This window comes from Lissotriton helveticus, chromosome 4_1 (assembly GCF_964261635.1).
Source record: "Lissotriton helveticus chromosome 4_1, aLisHel1.1, whole genome shotgun sequence".
NCBI classification, from domain to species: Eukaryota; Metazoa; Chordata; class Amphibia; order Caudata; family Salamandridae; genus Lissotriton; species Lissotriton helveticus.
Genome location: NC_136063.1, coordinates 1,027,267,702 through 1,027,288,898, shown reverse-complemented (window position 1 = coordinate 1,027,288,898; position 21,197 = coordinate 1,027,267,702). Strand labels below are relative to the sequence as shown.

The 21,197-nt window shown below is 44.8% G+C and overlaps 1 protein-coding gene across 1 annotated transcript in view; it reads left to right on the top strand.

Annotated features, from left to right (window-relative positions):
• The window catches only part of MTRR (5-methyltetrahydrofolate-homocysteine methyltransferase reductase), a 415,823-nt gene that overhangs the window by 193,846 nt on the left and 200,780 nt on the right, over positions 1-21,197 (top strand). The window contains exon 12 of the mRNA XM_078687627.1: positions 3,037-3,155. Coding sequence (XP_078543753.1) covers positions 3,037-3,155 — 119 coding nt within the window. The remainder of the gene's footprint in view (positions 1-3,036; positions 3,156-21,197) is intronic.

Here is a 21,197-nt window from a genome sequence, read left to right as displayed (position 1 = left end):
ACTAGGACACTTGGAGAGTCAATACCCACGGGAGCACCGGAGTACTCATGTTACCTCTCCCAGGGAAGACCGGTGCATAGGTGTCTTTTCGTGTCGGGTTTCGTCGTCGATTCCAATGGAGAGCTGCGAAGAAGTGCTGCAGGCGACCAGAGGAAAAGTGTCCGGGTGGATCCAAGGGTGAATCTTAGATGTGAAGAACCTGAAAGCAGAGGAGACCGAGTCTGGGCCACTAGCCAGTGACCAGGGCAGGAATAGAAAGATGCCACCAGATGTCGGGTGATTTCAGGTGAAAAGGTGAAGTTTGTCTCTTCAGCCACGAGATCTGTGGAACTTCTCCTTTGCAGCGAAGTTGGAGCAAGCCTGGAGCAACCAGGAAAGCAAGTTAAAACAAAGGTTGGTCTTCTTAGGCGCTCACTAGCCAACGGACTAGGAACCGCGAAGACACGTCGAGCGGAAATGCACAAAGCGGGCCCACGGGACATTCGTGGAGTGTGGGCCTCTGAGCTTCGGTGAAAAAGGTGCTCGGGGCTTGGGCTTCAAGCACCCCAATGCAAAACTTCGGGATATCTTGGGAAGTCAATGCAGGTAGAAAAATGCAGGATGTCCAGGAGTTCCGGTCCCACGTCTCTCGTGTCCGCCACAGGTCTCAGCTTTGCTGGGAGCGAAGGTCGGGGTCAGAGATGTCTGGAAGTCCATGTCCTGTGTCGCAGATTCTTCAGGGTCCGGTGGGAGCCTCTTAAATGCAGACCGGCAAAGATGCTGTTGGTGCCTGTTTGAACAGGGTGGTCACTCCTTGACCACAAGGGAGATTTCTTCCGTCTTTCAGTCGAAATGGAATGTCGAAGGTCCAGGATATATGTTGCAGAGTTTCGTCCAGGGTAATCTAAAGTCCTAGGGACTGAGGTTCTATACTTATAGTAAGTTTAGGGGTTGGACTAACTCTAAGGTCCCTCCTATGGGTGGACCTGGGGAGCGGGTGGTTACACCCCTTCCCCTTTGTCCAGTTTCGCGCCAGAGCTGGGGCTGAGTGCCCCAGCAACGGGTTTGACCTGGGAAATGCATGGAGCACCTTTAATGCCCCAGGCAGTGTCTGGAAAGCATTCACTGAATGCAGCCCTCCCTGCGCCAATACACTAAGAGCCTGTCTGGGGAGGTGCCAGCACCTCCCTGGACAGGAAACCTATTGTCCAGGCCTCCCCTGCCGGAGTTACGTCCAGCAGCAGGAGTGCAGACTCGTGTCTGTGGCAGCAGCATCCATTTTGTGATGCTGAGGCTCTGTTTAACTTTAACCGGGTAAACCAGTAACTACATATCTTCTTCCTCTAGAAGGGTGGAAAGCTACCCCCGCCGCGTGGGGGGTACTATTCCAAAGTGTTTGACACCTTACACAACATGTTTTGATAAAGCCAAACCAAAGTTAGCATTAACCACCAGGATTATAATGCACTTAAGAGTATATGGTATGGCTATACCATAGAACAGCTATAAGGAGATGGTTCCGAAAGCTGCAGAGGGGCTCAGCTCATGCTAGGGCACCCACTCACATAAAACCAAGCACTCTACCTCCAGAATTGTCGAGGTCTGCCATAGGAGTGGCTTATAGGTGAATATGTGTATATAGATATAGGTATACTATATCTAAGTAAGGGGTGATTACACCACCTTACTCAGGCTGTAAGAACAGACCTGTGGTGTCAGTTTGGAAGGCAAACCAGGGGTGGCACAATACATGTTGCAGCCCCTGGTAGGCCTAGGGTGCACCTATGCCCTGGGTACCTTTTGGTACACTATACAGGGGCTCACAAGCGTGACCCAGTAACCAATCTGGTATGTACCTAAAGCACATGGTATCAATTTAGAGAGAGAACAGCTTGGCTGTGGGCCTGATTAGCAGGTCCACAGCCACACTAAAGTCGAAAAACCAGAGAACCACAGCAAATAAGTGGGGGTAACCATAGGAAGCAGACCCTACTCGTCTACATAGATTGAAAAAGCTTCCACTTGCCAGTGCCAGGGCACAAAATGGAGCCCGATAAAGACCCGTTTCGAGGCCTCCTTAAAAAAACTGCTGGTGCTCAGACCCGGCCCACTTAAAGCCCTGCCCTGAGATTCTGAACGAAGTATAGCGCCTCACCTGATATAAGGGTGATCATGTATCTGTACACCCCAACCGTGAAAACTTGAAAGCTGCTGTGACCACCAGACGGTTGGCCACACTGCAGCTCGGCTCACATATTTGCCATATTTGTTCTGATGTTTGGATTTATATGCTGGTTTTTGTACTAATTGTTTAAAACGGGTATGATTGATCTTTTGTACTTGCTGAGGACCTTTTTTTCTTAAATTATCTAAAGAAGTAAAAGAAACACGTTTTGAAAGCAACCCAGGCCTCAATACCGAACACACACTGCTGAACTGAATAGGAAGTACATATCTAGATTAGATCTAGGCTTTCTAATGGGTGCTCTGTCTCTTGATCATGCCTGGTAATTTCCTGGAACACCAAAAGGTTTTTATGTGGCATGTTATAAAGTGATAGCCAAAGTCACATTTTACAATCCACTCTACCTATGAATGGAACTGGACATTCAATATTGTCATACAATAGCCGCTAATTGCCTTATAATTTATAATGCTAAAATCGCGCCGAGCCGCCATGAACAATGCATACATCTATAATTCGTTCCCTTTTGAAATCGCAGATGACACTCGCTCTAGGTTTGCACTACATATGAATGTCTTGCAACTGTAATGCGAAATGTAGCACACTCTTGGTATTTGCAGTTGTTTACTTATTTCTAGCATTTTATTGTAGTTTCTCTAAAAATATGAAAATTGCATGCGGCATATGGATTTTATTATCCACATTTAAGTATTCGGCCTGTCATGAGTTTAATTGGCTCCATAATGCCATCCTTCCTTCCAGCATACATGCCATCTTTCTTTGCGGCAGTTTAACCATGAGTGGCTAAGAGCTAGAACATACAAAATACTTAAAAATGTAGCTGGTGCCTAACAACTGTATGTTTGTTTCAGGTTTCAATCTTTCCACGCCCATCAAACAGTTTTCATTTACCAGCTGATCCGTCTCTCCCCATTATTATGGTTGGCCCTGGAACAGGAATAGCTCCTTTTATTGGCTTTCTTCAAGAAAGGTATGTGGTGCACTTTGAACGATTTATGCTTCATAGGCTTTAGACGCGAATTTAGTGTGATGCGGATTGTATGTGGCTCACCAAGAGAGCTGATATTTTAGTGTTTAGACATATAAATGTTGAAATTATAAATGGTTAAATGTGAATCCAGTGTTTTACCCTCTGTAGTTGCACCGGTTAATTATACGGTCAGGTCTCTTCAATTTAGTGCAAGTACATGTTAACACACTCTTTCTATACAGTACAAAATTAACTGGTATCTGAATTTTACTTCTGCTCAAAAGGTTGTCTGGTAATAACTGATTATGACACCTTCATTTTTTTGTGTTTTTCTGAAGCCCCGCTTGTATGAGATGTGAGCCAGTGAAATTTACTGGGAAACTGAATATAGACTGTTACACACAGAGCCACTTTATTTCAAAGAATAACGTTCTGGACTGTGAAGGCCCACACATTTTAAACGAGTGAACAAATGGTAATAATTGTTTTTTTTCTTCCTGATTTTGAAATTATGGCATTGCTGATGAATACCATGCCCACCCCATTTCGAGTTAGGGATGACCCTTTTCACAACACTTTATAACTTGATCTCCACTCCCCTTATTAGTACGACAAATAGGTGCTCTGTAGAGTGAGGGTAGATGGGAAATTCTATCTTACCAAAAGAATAATATTCAGAAAAATGCCTGATGTTTTGATGCCATAGAAAATAAACAGGCCTATTCAAAAATGTATTTCAGAGTATGCAAGCGAGTGCCCCTCTAGAATGCTTTTATGTGCCTTAAATGCCTTTGTAAATGTTCCAACTTAAAACACACACCTTGGTTAAGCCTCAGCAGAAATCTCAATGATACTGTGCTCCCGATGTGTTCGCATTAGCTCAAGAATCCGGCATCTCACCCGAGAAACACTGAGCAGGGTAGTCTGGATTTTGTAGCTGCAGAATCAGCTTTGCTGCTGCAATAGATTTGCTTCCTTATTCTGGTCAAAGGTTTTACCTTCGGACTTAGTTGCTTTTCAAAATCCTCGAGAGCGGCAAGACTAGAAGCTGTATCTAGGGCGGCCTGCATAAGCTCATATCTTTCTGATCGGGAAGAACCATGTTTTTTTGCGGCGCTAGGGGGTACCCTCCTTGGGCAAGCCTCAACATATTGTCCTGGTCCGCTGTAAGTTTTTGAAACGACTAAGGCCCAGATGCATGAAGCTAAAAACCGCTCGCAAAGGTGCAGATTCTACTTTGCGACCGGTATTTTTGCATTTGGGATGCATCATCCCAAATGCAAAAATCGCAATTTGAGAATTTGCTAAATTGCGATTACTTGCATTTAAGGAATCTCAAATTGAGATTCCTTAAATGCAATGCATGAAAGTTTAAAAAATAGTGATTTCGCTAATAGGGCTCGCAAATGACCATGAAGTTCAACTTCATGGTAATTTGCAAAAACTTTGAAAAATGCACTAAAGTGCATTTTTCAAAGTTTCATGTTGCGCACACACATGGGGCATGTGTGTGCGCAACATATGTGCACAGATCCATTTCAGGGGTGCACAGGGTGTCCTTTGGACACCCCTGCACCCTTGAAATTGCATTCTCATTTTGCGATTCGCTAATTGCGATTCGCAAATTGAGAATGTCTTCCCATTCATTCCTACGGGCCTCTAGGCCCATAGGAATGAATGGGGAGGTATTCCTTAATTGCGAGTCGCTATTAAGGAATTTTAAGAAATCGCTATTTTTAGTGATTTTTTCTTGCATAGCATTTTGCTATTTCTTATTAGCGATTCCTTATTTTTCGCTAATAAGGAATTGCAAAATGGATGCTTGATGCATCTGGGGGTAAGTTCCACTTCTCTGAATGCTGCAAAAATATCTTCTGGTCCCGTTCAGCCCCCATGTCTTCACGGAATGCTACTAGGCGCCATGCCTCTGTTCGGCCAGGGCATCAGCAAGGTCTCGTCGTCCGTGCTCAGCTGGGCCCTCCTGGAGTCGGGGGTTTTGCTTTTTGTGTCTTTCGAGCAGGAGAATAGCAAATATGTCACGTCACCTTTGGCGAGCAATTCGATTCTATGAGCCCCAGCAGGAGTAAGAAGTTCTTGTCTTCTCTTTTTCATCCATGCCTTTTCCTTCAGCTGTGGACTTACCAGGTCCGGGAATGTTCTGAGGAAGTGATGGTGAGGTGCCAGTTGCAATCTGTGAACTAGCCAGTGATTAGAAAATTCCCTCCACCCAGTTCTATTATATGAAAATTCCACTGCCTCCTTATTCAGCCTTCCCTCTTTGGTTTTTGTGCAAATTTCCTAGAAACCCCTAATCCAAGATGCCTATCCCCTTCCTCCGTTGTGAGGGTGTCTTCTACCCAGTTGCTCCTCTATGAAGATGAGGTGCTGCCCCACAGAGATTGGAAATTGGTTCCCACCCGAACATATCTACTATCTTGCCCTATGCACATCTCTTTTTGCAGTGCTTCGTCTTCACTTTACTTTTTAAAAAAAACACTAAAAAATAAGCCTTTGTGAGTCCAGCCGGCAGGCCCATTGTCCTCTGGAGAGCAGGATTGTTGCCTCCCCCCAGGAATGTGCATTGGGCTTCTGGAGCTTAGATGAGTGGCAAAACTAGTCTGGTTCAAAGCCTGTTTTGGCTCAGGCAGCACATACTCCATTTCCATAAAGTTACTTTTCCACTAATGGCCTTTTTATGAGTGGCCCAGTAAATGGGCAAATTTTTCCCCATCCCCAAAATTACTGTTTAAGGCAGTCACTTTATTTACTTGTAGACAAAGGAAACATTTGGAGTCCATGATCACTACTAGGTTTTTGACTTCCAGTGAGGGGCCTGTCTCTTCACACTCTTGGTAGATAAAAATGAGGCCAGGTGAACATGTAGAGAAGTTATAGTTTTCACACTGCAGGCATTTGATCGAAAATAAATGTAGCTTGGTTGGACGGTATAAGACTAGATTAATGGTCCTAAGCTTGAATGCCTGGTAGATATACATTCATTTTCAGGGGGGACCTCGATGGAACAAAACAAGTAAATTTAAGAAGTCAGAAAGGGTTTGGTCAAGAGGACAATTTGGTGGAAGAACCTCGACCCGCGGGCCTTGTGCTACCTGGAGTATGCAGCTGTCTAGTACTGATTCTAAGGAATGTATAATACAGTTTGTTGTTGGTTGCAAGGTCTCACCAGGAAAAGCCCTGAGTGGAGGGTAAGAATGAATGACCAGAGGAGTGGTGGAACAATTGACCTCTTATGAAGTCAGCGCTGCACCCTGTAGGTCGCGTCTTACATAAGTCATACAAAAATGGGTAGGACTGTGTTCTGGTACAGGATTGTCCCATGGTGTCTAGCATAACCCATATGCATTAAGGCTGGCATTTTTTAAAACTGTTGTGGAATAAATACGGAATCCGTAATCATAAATAGCTGCCGTAAAGTACCTCTGGCTTGTGTTTCGAACACAATATAGCGGAAAGGAGGCATGCATTTTGGAATGAGACAATTCTGAAGAGGGATTGGAGGAGTAAATGTCTGGTGTACATGCAGACTAGCATATTTGATAGAGACATCTACCTGCAGTATCCTTACCTTTGAATTTCCAAGGTATCAGACTGAATCCAGAAGACTTTTCTTTGAGCAATACCCTTGCGCATCTGTGGGTTGCCATGGTTCTTTGCGTTACATCCTCAGCGTCGTCTTCTGACGTCTGTGTCAACTATATAGGGGCCACCATGGCACGCTGAAGTCCGTTATTTTCTTTTTGCGACAGCCAACGCAGATCCGTGAAGAGAGCTACCCTCTGTCACTTTTTGACAGGCTTTTTTCAATGTTTTCTAGAATTATTTTTTAGAGTGTAGGTTTTTCCAGCATGTCAAAGAAGACTTCTGGATTCAAACTGTGAGGCGTCTTTGGTGCCTGGATTACGACCACAACTTTAAGTCATGCTCCGACTGCCGGGCCGTTGCTCTGAAAGCTTTGAGGGAGTGGTCCCTAGAGCTGCTTGCGGCCTGGCGCTCGGCACTGCGTCGTTTGCCCTGGAGGTCTCGTTGTCGGTCTAGAGGAAAGTCCGGATACAGCTCCGGGAGTTCTAAGTCCTCGTCCTCCCACACAAATTCGTGGGGTAGGTATGGTAAGAGGCATAAGAAGCACAAGAAGTCGACGAGTGCTTCGACTTATCCCAGTCCAGCGGATTACGTGAATGAGGAGTATTGGCGCTCTAGGCCTTGTTCTGCAGTTACCTGCACCTAGGCCGGCTTTGCACTGCCTGTATTCCCGGAGCAAGTGCGACCCCCGCCCAGCTCAAAGATTTTCATGATGGCATTTGCCTCATATTTGGGCTGCCTGACTTTCCTGCTGTGCCTTAGAGTTCCGGAGGCTTAGAAAGGCTCCATTGGATTCCACGCAGGTGTCTCGGCGCCCTCCCTTGGATCCAGACCGATGCTGGTCATGCCACTGAGACCTTCCCCGGCTCTGTCACAGAGACTCCTGCTGCTGGCTACCCCTGGTGGCGCCAGCCCCATTCTTATCCCTGATAACCCTGAGCCTACTGACACCAAACCTTGCACTGACAGCACCCTTGGTTCCTAAGTCGGTTCCTCAGCTTCAATTTTAAGGGTTTGGAATGGAGGAAGATTAGGATGGGTCGCTGGACTCTTTACGAGACCAGCTTGAACACAAACTGAACTGTTATGAGGAATTAGGTGAGGCCAGTGTACTGGATACCTCTCTAGATTCAGGTCTGCTTTCTCCCCCTACCGTTGCCACGGAGGAGGGAGTTTCATATGCTACATCTGCTATGGCGGGGAGAAGGGCAGTTGGGGTCCTGGACCTTTAGCTCCCCTTGGTGGAAGTCAAGATAACATCTTGGCAGAGGTCTTGCAGCGGGGTGTCTCATCCTAAGGACCCCTCCTGCCATTCTACAAGGCCTTGACTGATGTGCTTCTGGGAACCTGGTCTAAGCCCAGCACAGGTGTCCTTGTGAATAGGATAATCGCCCACCACCACCACCGCCCTGCACCGGGCCATCCAAATTGCCTCACCAACCACCCTACCCCGAGAGCTTGGTAGTCCAAGCCTCTACCTCACAAGGCGCGTTCCCTTCCGCACTCTCGGACATGAAATCCAAGAGGCTGGATAGTTAGGGAAAGTTTGGGCCGTTGTTCCCACTCCCTGTGGGAAACGTTTGCCAAAGTGCTGCCACAGGTCCCGGAATATGCCCGGGCCATCCTCTGCCGAGTGGCATCAGACAGGAGAGATGCGGCAAAGTTCACCATTCATTGTGAGCTTGACATGTCCAACTTGCTGGGCAGAGTGATGTCATCAATGGTAGCTCGACGCACCCCTGGCTGAGAACTGCACAGGACCTGAAGTGGTGGCTGACCAACTCCTATTCGGTCAGAGGCAGACCCCTCTCCCCTCCTCACTCATATCACACAGTAGTGACAGAAACATCACTCCTGGGATGGGGCGGCCATCTGGAAGATGTGACTATCCGAGAACTCTGGTCTCCAGCAGAATCTGGACTCTACATCAACCTACTGGAGCTCCTTGCATTTCGCTTGACAATGAAAGCCTTGCTTCCTTCAATCAAGGGAAAGCTGGTTCATGGACAACACTACCGTCCTGTGGTACTGCAACAAACGTGGCTGGGTGGGGTCGTGGACCCTTCGTCAAGAGGCCCTGTCGTCTCTGGACATGGCTGGAACAGCAAGGCACATCCCTGGTGGTTCAACACCTGGCAGGTTCTCTGAGAGCCAGGGCGGACAAACTCAGCCGTTGATGTCAGATCACAAATGGCATCACCATCCGGTAAGTGACGGAAGGTCTCTTTTAACAGTTGGGAGAACCTTGGTTAGATCTGTTAGCCTCAGCTGATAACGCGCAATGCCAGCAGTTTTGCGTGCTAGCGTTAACAAGGTGGCTCTCGCTCGGAGACGCGTTTCATCTCAAGTAGAGCCTTCTATACGCCATTCCACCCATACCACTCGTGCCCAGAGTGCTCAAGAAGATCAGGAACGACAAGGCGAAAGTCATTCTTGTGACTCTGGACTAGACATGGAGAGTCTGGTATCCCAAGCTTCTCCAGTTAAGCATCAGTCTGTTAAGCATCAGATCTGGCTGCCCCTTTGGGAGGATGTTCTGTCGCCGCAGCAGGGGAGGGTCCTCCACCTGAACATGTTACCTCTGTGCCTTCTTGCGTGGAGATTGAGCAGCGGTAGTTGATCATTCGGCCTTCCTCCAGAAGTCTGTAATGTTATTTGGCAGCCAGGCAACCCTTTACCAAGACTGTGTATGACTACTGGTGGAACACATTTATATCATATTGTACAGAAAGCTCTATTGATCCTCTTTCTGCTTCCCTCTCTCAAGTTCTCCTTTTTGAGGCTACCAGACCAACCCTTTATATTTAAATCCCCTAATGTAAATAGATTTCTTAAGGGGCTTGTACATATGTTTCCACCTGTTCTTTTCATCATGCCTCAGTGGGATCTTAATTTGGTACTCACATTCCTGATGTGTTCTCTGTTCAAACCTCTGCAAAATGCCCCCTCCATTTCTTACCATCAATACAGCCTTTTTAGTGATAAGTTGGTGCCCTTCGCCAGGGCCTCTTTCTTGCCAAAGGTAGTAACACCATTCCACGTGGGCCAATCCTACTATCTACGCTCCTCCACATTCGTCCAACGAAAAGAAGCGACTCCATCGTCTGGACCAAGGAAGAGCTTTGTCTTTCTACCTTGACTGCACAAAAGAGACAACCAACTCTTCGTTGGGTACGTGAGAGCGTAGAAGGACCGTGCTGTGCAGAAAAGGACGATCTCTCAATAGATTGTCCTTTGTATTAAAAACTGCCTTGCTCTGACCAAAAATCAGCCTCCTGAAGGCTTAAGGGCTCATTATACTATGGTATTACACCGGAGTTCCAGACATTTGTCAGATAGCAACTTGGGCATCACTGCACACGTTCACCTAGCAACACTGTCCGGACAGTTGGGTCCGCAGAGCCGAGCATTTTTGGCTGCTCTGTCCTGCAGGACTTCCTGGTCTAAACTTGTCCCCAGTCCCTCCTCCGGGGATGATATTGCTTGTGTATCTATCCAAAGGTAAGGAATTTACAGCTAGATGTCTCTATCAGATTGACAAGTTACTTACCACCTCTACCCGGACTTTCAAAACCGACCTCAAATCTCTTCTCTTCCAAACACACTTCCAGAACGAATACATCCCTTTTAATTTCCCTCAAGGCGGCTTGGCATTCTCTTGATGTGCTAAGTTCTCACAATGCTGTAAATATGTTTTCTATGCTTGTGCTAACCTAATCCCAATGTTTTTGTTTTGTTTTATTGCTGTGATTGCCAACTCTTTTTTTCCTTTTACTTTTTCAACTTTCCCATTTGTACCTGTAACACATGTAAGTTTGTAAATCCCCTCATATAATGCACTTGCCTCTATTGTAAAGCGATCTGACACCTCTGGGTAAAGTTTGCACTATATAAAATCGCATAAATAAATAAACTTATCTTCGGTGACGCCTTATCTAGACAGGATCTAGCCGCAGATTCCCTACTGACCCACCTATCCTCCCCACACTGCTGACAGGTTTTTAGGGCCAGGGCTGTTCCCTTTCAGGGCCTTAGCTGTATAAAACCCTCCAATGTCAGTACACTTAATGGCTCCATGCTCCTGGCGTGGAAAGTCGTGAAAGTAATTGACGCCTGTTCGCCGAGGAGGTCCCTGTATAGGTGACGTGGACGTCATAGCAGCAGAGACACCACCGATGATGTCACGTGGAGCCGACCGGCACCGACTACCGGGGCGCAAGGGTATTACTCATAGCAAAATCTTCGAGATCCAGTCTGACGCCTGGGAAATTCAAAGATAAGGAATCTGTGGCTAGATCATGTATCTACCAGATAGGGGATTATTGAACGTAAGTAACTTGTCCCTTAATGCAAATGTTAAAATGGGAATAATCTGACTCAATATTTATTGTACTGTCTAGCTGTGATGTCAGTTTAACTCAACAGATATTCTATTGTACAGCAGAGGAGCTGGGCAGATCATAGTAATTTCAACAGTGGTAGTGAGTCTTTTGCAATTTGATGACTTTTGTCTAAGTAGTTTTTTGTGTGTAGTTTATTGCAGAGTTTTGATGGGAAAAGCTACCTTGTTGGCATGTCAGGTCGGTAAGCAGTTTGTTGCATAAACTGTACATATGGGAGCCAGCAATCTTAGATTATAGATTCTCAATGGTACTGCATGTTTCGTATGAGAAAGTCGGCCTCCCCTTTTATGAAAAGGGGAGCTCCCATGTCTTATGGAGCTGGGACTGATGGCAGTTAGAAATGGTTTAATATATACAGGTAGCAATACTTTGTTTACCTGTGGAATGCAGTGAGATCATATGGCGCAAATTAACTTAATTTTTTTATTGAATGAAATTGTTACTCAAAAAACATTATTTCTACATAGTTACAGAATAAATAATGGATTTGCACACAAGGTTCTACATTACAATGACATGCATATCAAGTCATCTAAATTGTTTCTGCAGATTATTTTTATTCAGATCATCTATGATTTCTTGGTCATGAAATCCAAGAGAAACCTTTCTTGTGAAACAGGGACATGTGCAATGCAATAAGATCATAATCGTGCAAATAAACATCACCTTTTCAAAAGTCAGCTAAAAGAGCGTTGTTACAGATTTGTTACAGAGTAAAAAAAGAATTCCACACATAGTTTTCATTGATAGACATCGTATCAGCCACGTACTTGGATCAGGTCAGGTTTGTTCAGACCACGTGTGAAGTCCTAGTGATTTGTAGCATAGAGATTGTATTAGGGTCAACCTAGCTAGTGGGTAGTTGTGGCATGCTTTTGTCCAGAAATTTGTGAATTATTGCGGTAAAAAGTAGTTATAGAATAGGTATAGTGAAACGAACATAACGTAAATAACATTGTGGTACAAAAGAGCGTTGTTGTTCATTTGCTGCAGAAAAAAATATGTTCTACAAACAAGGTTATGCATTAAATAAAATAGATTTAAAAGCATCCAAGTAGTTTGATCAGTTTGTGTGTGATCATATCTATTGAATAGGAGTACAGGGATTAAGTTAAGGGCATCCTAGATGTTGGAAAGTTCCAGTAGGTTCATAATATGTGGTATGAACATCCCTGGCAGTAGATGGATAGTCTGGCAAATCTACCATATTAACAGTGAGACAGTTAATGGACAAGGCATCAGTTCATGGTGGACGGGGCTAAGTGGGCTGTATTAGCCATAGAATAAGGATGAAACGGTTGGTTAATTTATTATAGTCAGTAATGTAGTTCTGCTTCTTTATTTAGTCCATGTTTGACTGTGTCCAGTCTTAGATTCCAACAACTCTTCCCTTGTATGTTTTTTATGAAGTTAGTTCTCAATCACCTCTGACTTTTTGTTTTGCTAAATCTTTTTTTTTTTTTTTTTTAATTCAAATCTTTTTTTATTGAAGAAAAGAACATAAGAAGAACAGAAGGATAAAAAGACAAAAAGCATAATACAAAAATTTCGTACAATACGTACTGGTGTAGCTGGCACTGAAGTAGCTTGACAACGGATATATAAATAGTATTGTAAAGATGTACATTATGGCATTATACCTGTATTGCACAGCCACGGAGTTGTTCCACAAACTGAACCAAATATACTCAAAGTAAATAAAGTATAGAATACACAAACACTTAAAAAGCAATTTTCAAAAAGCACACAGCACATACATTGGTACTTTACAGTAAGAGATCAAATATAGCCCATACTGAGTTCTTGTCAGTGTCGTAATACTACAGTGTAGGAGGAAGCAAGAGAACAAGAATGTCTCATAGAGCATATTCGGGTCACATACCAGCAAGTAAGAGAGACTAGTAATCATACTATGGAGGATCGAACGAGAAAGAGGAAGCATCAAGAGATTTCCAGAGTTTTTTAGTTGATGCACGCCAAGGGGAGTATTGTAGGGCGCTATTGTCAACTCCTCTGATACAAGAGACCCACTCTCGCCACATCCTGAAGGAGACTTCTCCAGCATTCTTCCATTTACATAATATAACCTTACATGTTAAGGTGAGAAGCAGGTCTAGCAGTTGTCGATCATAATCAGTAGCCACAGTTGGGTCTAAAGCACCTAATATGACCTAGATAAATTCTCTCCGCGGCTTGATTTTAAAAATATGTTCTATGCAGTTGAAAATGTTATTCCAGTAGTTATTTAGGGAAGGGCAATGAAAGAACATGTGTGACAGGTCACCTTCAGCCTGATTACAGTTCCAACAGTTTGGGGTATCCCTTAGTTTAAGTTTAAACAGTTTTTGGGATGTCCAGAACACCCCGTTGAGCAACATAAACTTTGTTTGTGATAGGATCGGCGAAACTTTGTTCACAAGAGCAGTTGCGTTAATCCTATCCCAGTCAAGTTCAATTCCCGTATTATTGGGTTCTTCCTCCCATTTGAGTTCATTACGTTTTTGTGCTTTCCTGGCTTTTGGGATAAGTAGTTTGTAGACTTTTGGTACGAAATGATCAGCAGTTTGGAGACGAGTTAGTAGTGGTTTAAGCCCTGGTTCAAGGGGTTTAAGTGAACGTGAAGCCAGGACTGTTTTTAGCTTTAGGAAAGCGTAGAAGTCCATTGGCGTAAGGCAGTGTGTTGCCTGGATCGCCGAGTACAGGAGTGGTGAGCGCCCGTCATATAGATCAGACACCATGTTTATGCCTTTCGCAGACCAGTGCTCCCAGTGAAGGGATTTCCCATCAATTCGAATAGCCGGGTTATGCCATAAGGCAATGGAGGTAGTTTTTTTTATCTTTGGACCGGATGTGTGTATTTGATCTAGTCTTAGAAGAGCTCGCCTAGTGTTCAGCATGATGTATTTAGAGTGAGGGAGATGCGCTAGATCCATGGTGAGCAGTGCTTGAAGGGGTGCATTGCCAATAATAGATTTCTCTATCTTTATCCATAGTGGGGTATACCATGGGTCCTCGACAAACCAGGATGCTCCCTGTTTGCACAAGAATGCTGATTGATAGTTTCTAAAATTGGGAAGCCCCAGGCCGCCTTTATCTTTAGGTAGCTGTAGCTTTTTCATAGATACCCTGGGCTTCTTCCCCTGCCATAAAAATGTACCGAACAGTTTATCCACTTTGTGCAGGAAGTCATCCGTGAACGTCATAGGAAGCATGCTCGCCAGATAATTTACCAAGGGTGTTACCATCATCTTCAGGGTCTCAGCTCTCCCCCACCAGGACAGAAACTTAGGGGACCAACCATCTAGTAATTTTGTTATTTTCTTTAAAAGGCGCTCTTCGTTGACTCGTAATGTCGTAATTAGGTCTTTATCAAAATCTAATCCTAGATATTTAAAACAGTCCGGTTGCCAAGTTAAACCAGAATTCCCCAAGATCTCCTTATTGCCTATATTATTTAATAGTTTTACCTCCGTTTTATCTTTATTCAAGGAGTAACCAGAGACCTCCGAGAAATCCTCTATGGTGCGCATCAGGGCTGGTATTGCTTCATCTGCTTTCTCAGACATGACTAAAACGTTGTCTGCGTATGCCGTGAGCTTGATAACACAGTCATTAAAGGCAATTCCAGGAATGCTATTGTTATTACGGATTTGGTATAGGAAGGGTTCTATGTCCAACAGGAAAAGCGAAGGTGACAGGGGGCATCCCTGCCTTGTTCCCTGTTGTAATTTGAAAGAAGAGGAGAAAGCACCTCCCGCTCAAACCCTTGCCGAGGGACAGAAGTAAAGGGACATGACATTTTTATAAATGAGGGGCCTAAGTTAAATTTATTTAAGACAGCCTCCAGAAACGTCCAATCAACCTTGTCGAAGGCTTTTTCTGTGTCCAATGTTATCGCTGCAGTGGGAGTAGAGAGAAGTTTAGCTTTTTCAAGACGGGGACGGGGACCTCTTACCTTGCATGCTTTACTACTCCTGACAAGCAAGAGCTACTTAGCATCGCAAACAGCATAAAATCTGGCTCTCCCAGCGATGTCTGCCCACCTACCCGCTGTAGAGGAGTCAAGGAGACCACAATAATTGACCACATTAGTCTTATTGTATCGCTCTCCTTTAAAGAATGCAGGGTATTAGATGCCTGGAAAACCGCCCAAGTAATCCCCCTCAAAAAGAAGGCCAACATCCACATTTCCCAATTCCAGAATCTCCGTCCCATCTCACTCCTCCCTTTTTGTGCTAAGATTGTGGAGAAAGTAGTGAATAGGCAGCTCATGAGTTATCTGGAAGAACACTCTCTCCTGCATTCCACTCAATCAGGTTTTAGAGCTGGATACTCTACTGAGTCAGCCCTACTTTTTTCCACCGAGAGTCTTAGACACATAGTTGATGAGGGAGAGACAGCAGCGTTGGTACTTTTAGATCTAAGTGCAGCTTTTGACACCGTGCTGCACTCAACGCTGCTGTCTCGGCTATCTGGTATGGGAGTAAAGGGATCAGCCCTTGCGTGGATGGAGTCCTTCCTGGTGAACAGGAACTTTCAGCTGCACTGCCCCCCATTTAGGTCCTCTCTCAGAAAGGTGAGCCATGGGGTTCCTCAGGGCTCGAGTCTGAGCCCCACCTTGTTTAATATCTACATGGAACCCCTGGCTCGCATAGTTGAGACTTACGGGGTGGGCATTGTCAGCTACGCTGATGATACCCAATTGATGCTTAAACTTACGCCCGACCACAGTGAAGAGGCCACCAATTTCTCCAACTGTCTCTCGTCCGTGGCAGCTTGGATGAATAACAACTGTCTCCGCCTTAATGGCGACAAAACCGAACTGCTGGTGGTAGGTAAATCCTCCTCCGCATGGTCTCACATGTGGTGGCCTGCGGAATTAGGTAGTCCTCCTAGTCCTGTGGCCTCGGTGCGTAACTTGGGCATCATACTGGACTCCAACCTTTCATACAAGCCCCAAATCAGTAAAACCACAGCCAGATGTTTCAGCGTACCGAAAGTCCTTCGGAAAGTATTGGACCTCCTTCCCATGGATTCCAGGAAGACCATTGTACATGCCCTTGTAACCCCCCACCTGGACTATGGTAACGCCCTGCTACTGGGGTTGAGCAAAAAGGGACTCCACCAACTCCAGTGTGCCCAAAATGCTGCTGCGCGTCTTGTGCTCAAACTTCCTCGAAGAGCCTCAGGCAGATCTGCCTTGTCCAAACTCCACTGGCTCCCCATCAAGGAGCGAATTAAATTTAAATCCCTATGCTTCGCCCATCGCATTGCCCACGGCACTGGCCCAGGTTATCTCCATCGCTTACTCATAATACATCGACCTACCAGGAATTTGAGATCTTCTGGAATGATGACGTTCAAAATCCCTAAAATCACCAGAGCCAGGATGGGCGGTTGTTCATTCAGATACTTGGGTGCCATGGGCTGGAACGAGCTTCCTCTCGAGATCCGTATGGAACCCTTCGAAATCAGGTTTCGGGGGAAACTTAAAACTTTCCTATTTCCTCGCAATTAATCTTCATCTCCTCCCGTGCCCTGTCGGGATCTTCCTGTGTTCTTTCCTCTAAGCTCTTATTGCAGTTTTCAGCGCGGGGACACTCTGTTTTTGAGTAACCAGGCGCTTTACAAATGGTTTCTATTCTATTCTATAAGAACGTGAGCCAATATTCTAGTATTGTCACTGGACAGTCTATTTTTCAGAAAGCCAGCTTGTGAGGAGTGGATAAGTTTCGGCATATTTTTTTGAAGTCGGTTTGCCAGGATCGAAGCTAAAAGCTTGCAATCTAAATTAATGAGCGAGATGGGTCTGTAGTTTTTCGGGAGCTTCGGATCTTTGCCCTCTTTCGGTAAGACTGCTATGACAGCCTCCGCCAATGTGCCTCTAACCTCTCCCGTTTCGCTAATTTCATGGAACATATGAAGCAATGTGGAAGCCAATGTTGAGGAAAAACATTTATAAAATTTGGCCGTAAACCCATCAGGTCCTGGGGCTTTCCCGCAGCGAAGTGATTTTATAGCTTCAGCCACCTCTGCTTGTGTTATCGGGTTGTTAAGCACCTCCTGGTCTTCTAAAGGGAGGGTAGGCAGATCACATTTATCTAAGTAATATTTAACCTTATCTTTTTCTACACTTTTGTTCCTCTCATATAAACGTTCATAAAAGTCCTTAAATATATCGGCGATTTTAAGGGGGTCAGCACAGGTCACTCCTTTATCATCTAATAGTGAGCTGATTGTGTTTTTCTGTATCTTAAATTTCAGGTAGGCCGCTAGCCCTTTCCCCGCCTTATTAGATTCACATACTTTATAACGCTTCCTTCTATCTAGCCACACCCCAGCCCGTTCACTTATTATTTTGTTGTATGCGTATTTTTGGTTAGTGAGTTTGTTTAGAGTCACTTCTGCCCTATTGTGTATATAGCTGGCCTCTAATGCGGTAATGTCAGCTTCTAGCGTCTCCAAGGCCGCGTTGTAGTTTTTATTTATGGCGGATTTAAGTTTAATGATTACGCCTCGTATAGTGCTCTTCAGAGCCTCCCAACGGGTGGAATCTGTAGTTTCCCCTCTCTTGTTGTCTGTTAGATAGTCCTTTATTGCGGCTTCAATAGTATTCCTGTGTTTCTCGTCCTCAAGTATTTCATCATTTAGACGCCATATTCAGACGGCTTTATATTAGAGACCGTGAGTGAGATGCAAGAGTGGTCCGATATAACCCTCGGCTCTATGCTTGTGTCCTCAATTCTGGCTATGGCATTTTTAGTGATGAATAGATAATCAATTCGTGAGAATGAGTCATGTGGAGGGGAGTAGAACGTGTAGTCCCTCCCATCTGGGTTTTGTAGACGCCATGAGTCTATCATATGAAATCTGCTACATAATTTGGTAAAGGCCTTATGTGCCTTATTGCTGCGAAAAGGGCATTTAGAGTCCCTGTCTAGGGTGGGATCAGCCGGTAAATTAAAGTCACCTGCAAGGATGTGTACCGCTGTGTCGGGGATAGTGTCCATCTGTTTTGTAAGTTCTGACCAGAATGATAGATCACATGTGTTTGGGGCATAAACGTTCGTGATATAGAACTCAGTGTCATCCTTAAGTAATTTGGACGTGACCCACCTGCCTTTGGTGTCCGTTGTTGATGAAATGACTTCTACATTAGCCTTCCTAGCGATCAATGTTACCACCCCATTCTTCTTTCTAATTGCTTCGGACCCTGCCACTTCTGTAAAAAATTTGTTCTTGAGTGTGTGAAATAATTTGGCCTCCAGTTTCGATTCTTGTAATAGGGCAATGTCACCTTTCTGCCTACGTAGGTAGTCTAGGATTTTCTGTCTCTTAACAGGTTGGTTCAAGCCTTTCACATTGAGTGATAGGATTTTTAAGTTACCAATTTTCGTCGTCCCTATGGGCGTATCAATTGTTTGTGTCATTTTGAGTGTGCATCAAACCATCTAAGATCAGAGGACGAATGTGTGTGTCTGAGTATATCAGACCTTGGTGCGCTCTTGTTAAAAGAAGTGACAGGATCCTTATTTAATCTCTTGACCAACCTCCATTGTGACTTCCCCAGTTTGAGCAGTCTGTCAGACAGGGCACGGCCGACATTAACACTAAGAGATAGGGTCTGCGAGCATTCTGGTGATGGCCTATAAACTCTGGGCCTAGTGTGCATCCAATATGAGTTGTGAGCGTAAGTACCAGTGCGAATAAAAACGATAGCTGAGACAAAAAACAACAGAAAAAAACATCCCATTCCCAACCCTTCCTCCCCTCCCCTCCCATCTCCCTCTCCCCTCACCCTCAACCCACCCATCCCACCCCAATTGTTGAAATAGGACATGGCGGTTCAGGAACAACAACAACGAACTTCGCCTCCATAGCAACATTCTTGAATCGACATGCATTGGGAATTAAATGAGATTCTTAAACTTCAAAACCTTCAATAGGAATCATGAATAAGTGGAACAGCTCACTACATTCATAGTTAGGATATATGGTGTAATAACTTGTAGTATCCATGGAAATTTCTGGAGATTGGAGTGCTCCTGAGTACCTGAAGGAACATAACTGCAACTTGCAATATGTAAGTAAGGTAACACTAGCATGACTCCCCCAAGGTATCAGCACATCTCAGACTAGCTGTAATGTTATAGGATAACGCATAACGTATAACATATTCTGCAGTTACATGGCAGAGAGAGATCATCATACTATTGCAATATTGTCTATTGACCATTATCGTTTGACTTGCGCTACTATTGCAAGCTACTCTGATGACTCTGTTGCGCTACATTATTGTGAGGTGACTTACCGCACCTTCACAAGGTAACTACAGAAACCTAGAACATGCGAGTTCGTAAGGCGTGCCAAACATTATAGCAAGCGTTAGGGCAAAAACATCAGAGCAAAAAGGAGCAACCTGAGAAGAAGAAACAAGAGTAACCACTTCTAGCCAGTTCCAGATGCTCCCGCCGCTTCTGCTGCAGAGACGTCCATACGTGCTTCTTCTGAGTTATGCAGCAGGCGTTTGAGCTTATGTGGATCTGAAAATATGTGTGATACTCCTTGCATGGTCACTTTGAATTTAGCCGGTCCGACAAACCCATATTGGTGACCTAATGTTCGCAGTTGTGGTCGTAGTGCAAGGAAGGCTTTCCTTATTTCCACAGTCTCTTTACTGTAGTCTTGTGATATGTAGATCTTGTTTCCTTTCCACAGAACATGGTTACTTTTGCGCACAAATGCAAGGATCTGCTCTACATGTTGGAACCTCAAGGGTTTGCACATGATGGCTCTCGGTCCTTTTTGACTTTTTGTAATCCTGCCTGGGACTCTATGTGCTCTGTCAAATTCCAATGGCTGGGTGAAAGTAAGGTTGGTTGCTTGTGTGAACCATGACTCCAAGAAGGCAATGCAAGAACCATGGGATTCTTCTGAATTTTCTGAAATGCCAAAGATTCTAAGGTTCCCCCTCCGATTTCTGTCTTCTAACTCCGAGAGTCTCCTCGTGACGTGGTCAGAGGCTATAGTGAGATGTTTGAGAGCCTCACAGGCCTTAACATCTGAGTCTTCAAGCCTACTTATCCGTGTTTCAGCTTCTGTTATTCTGGAGTTAATGTCTTTAATATCTTGCCTGACGGCCACTACCTCTTCTTTTGTAGACCTAGCCAAGTCTCGCACTTCCTCTAGCCTACTCAAGATGGTGTCCATGGCTTCACCAAAGTCCTTTTTGCCTTTGAACGGTGATAACGGGCCTGGTGGCTCAGCCTTAGGACGTTTGAGACCTTTATTATTTTCTTTATCACCCATGTTTCTTCCGTCTTGCTTAGGGCACCAAGTTAGCCAGACAGTGGTCAACTGTATGAGTATTCAGTAGCACCGCAATAAATTTGCCACTTGCCTGGCTTGTTCTGTTTGTCGGGACCCGCTGCAGCCTAACAAATAGGCTACCACAGCACTCTGTTGAGTTAATGATCCACCTTTGGTACGGAAGTCACAACCTGCATCACAATATTCCTCCGCTTCTCATATGCTCACTTATTTACATCGAGTAACATACATCAACCTAACCTCGTCAGGCTTCACTCACATTATGCGGCTGCTCATGAGATACTGATTTTATATCTGGCGCCCGCCACTTTGTACGTGACCATCAACGGCATTAATACAGTGCAATTATATGTCACATCTTGCCCAGCTACGCTTAGGAATGATCGGGTGTCATTATCGTATGGCCTCGGGCTGTATGATGACCCACTGCACTCGCTTTATATAGTGGATGTTCAGCTAGCAGCACTCGTAAAAGAAACTTTCATGAAACACCTATTGCCTTCAGACAGCGCGTAGCGCACCACTTGTCACACACATCAAAGCATTTTTCAAGACTGCATTTTGCTCCATACCTCGATGCTCTTTTATTGCACGTTTTTTAGATGAAATGTAATTACATTGCCACTCTGCTCGTATTTGAGCTTGAAAGTTAGCTGGCGCCCGCCATTTTGTGCGCGTAGTGAAGCGCTCGTTAAGAGGCTCTGGTGGG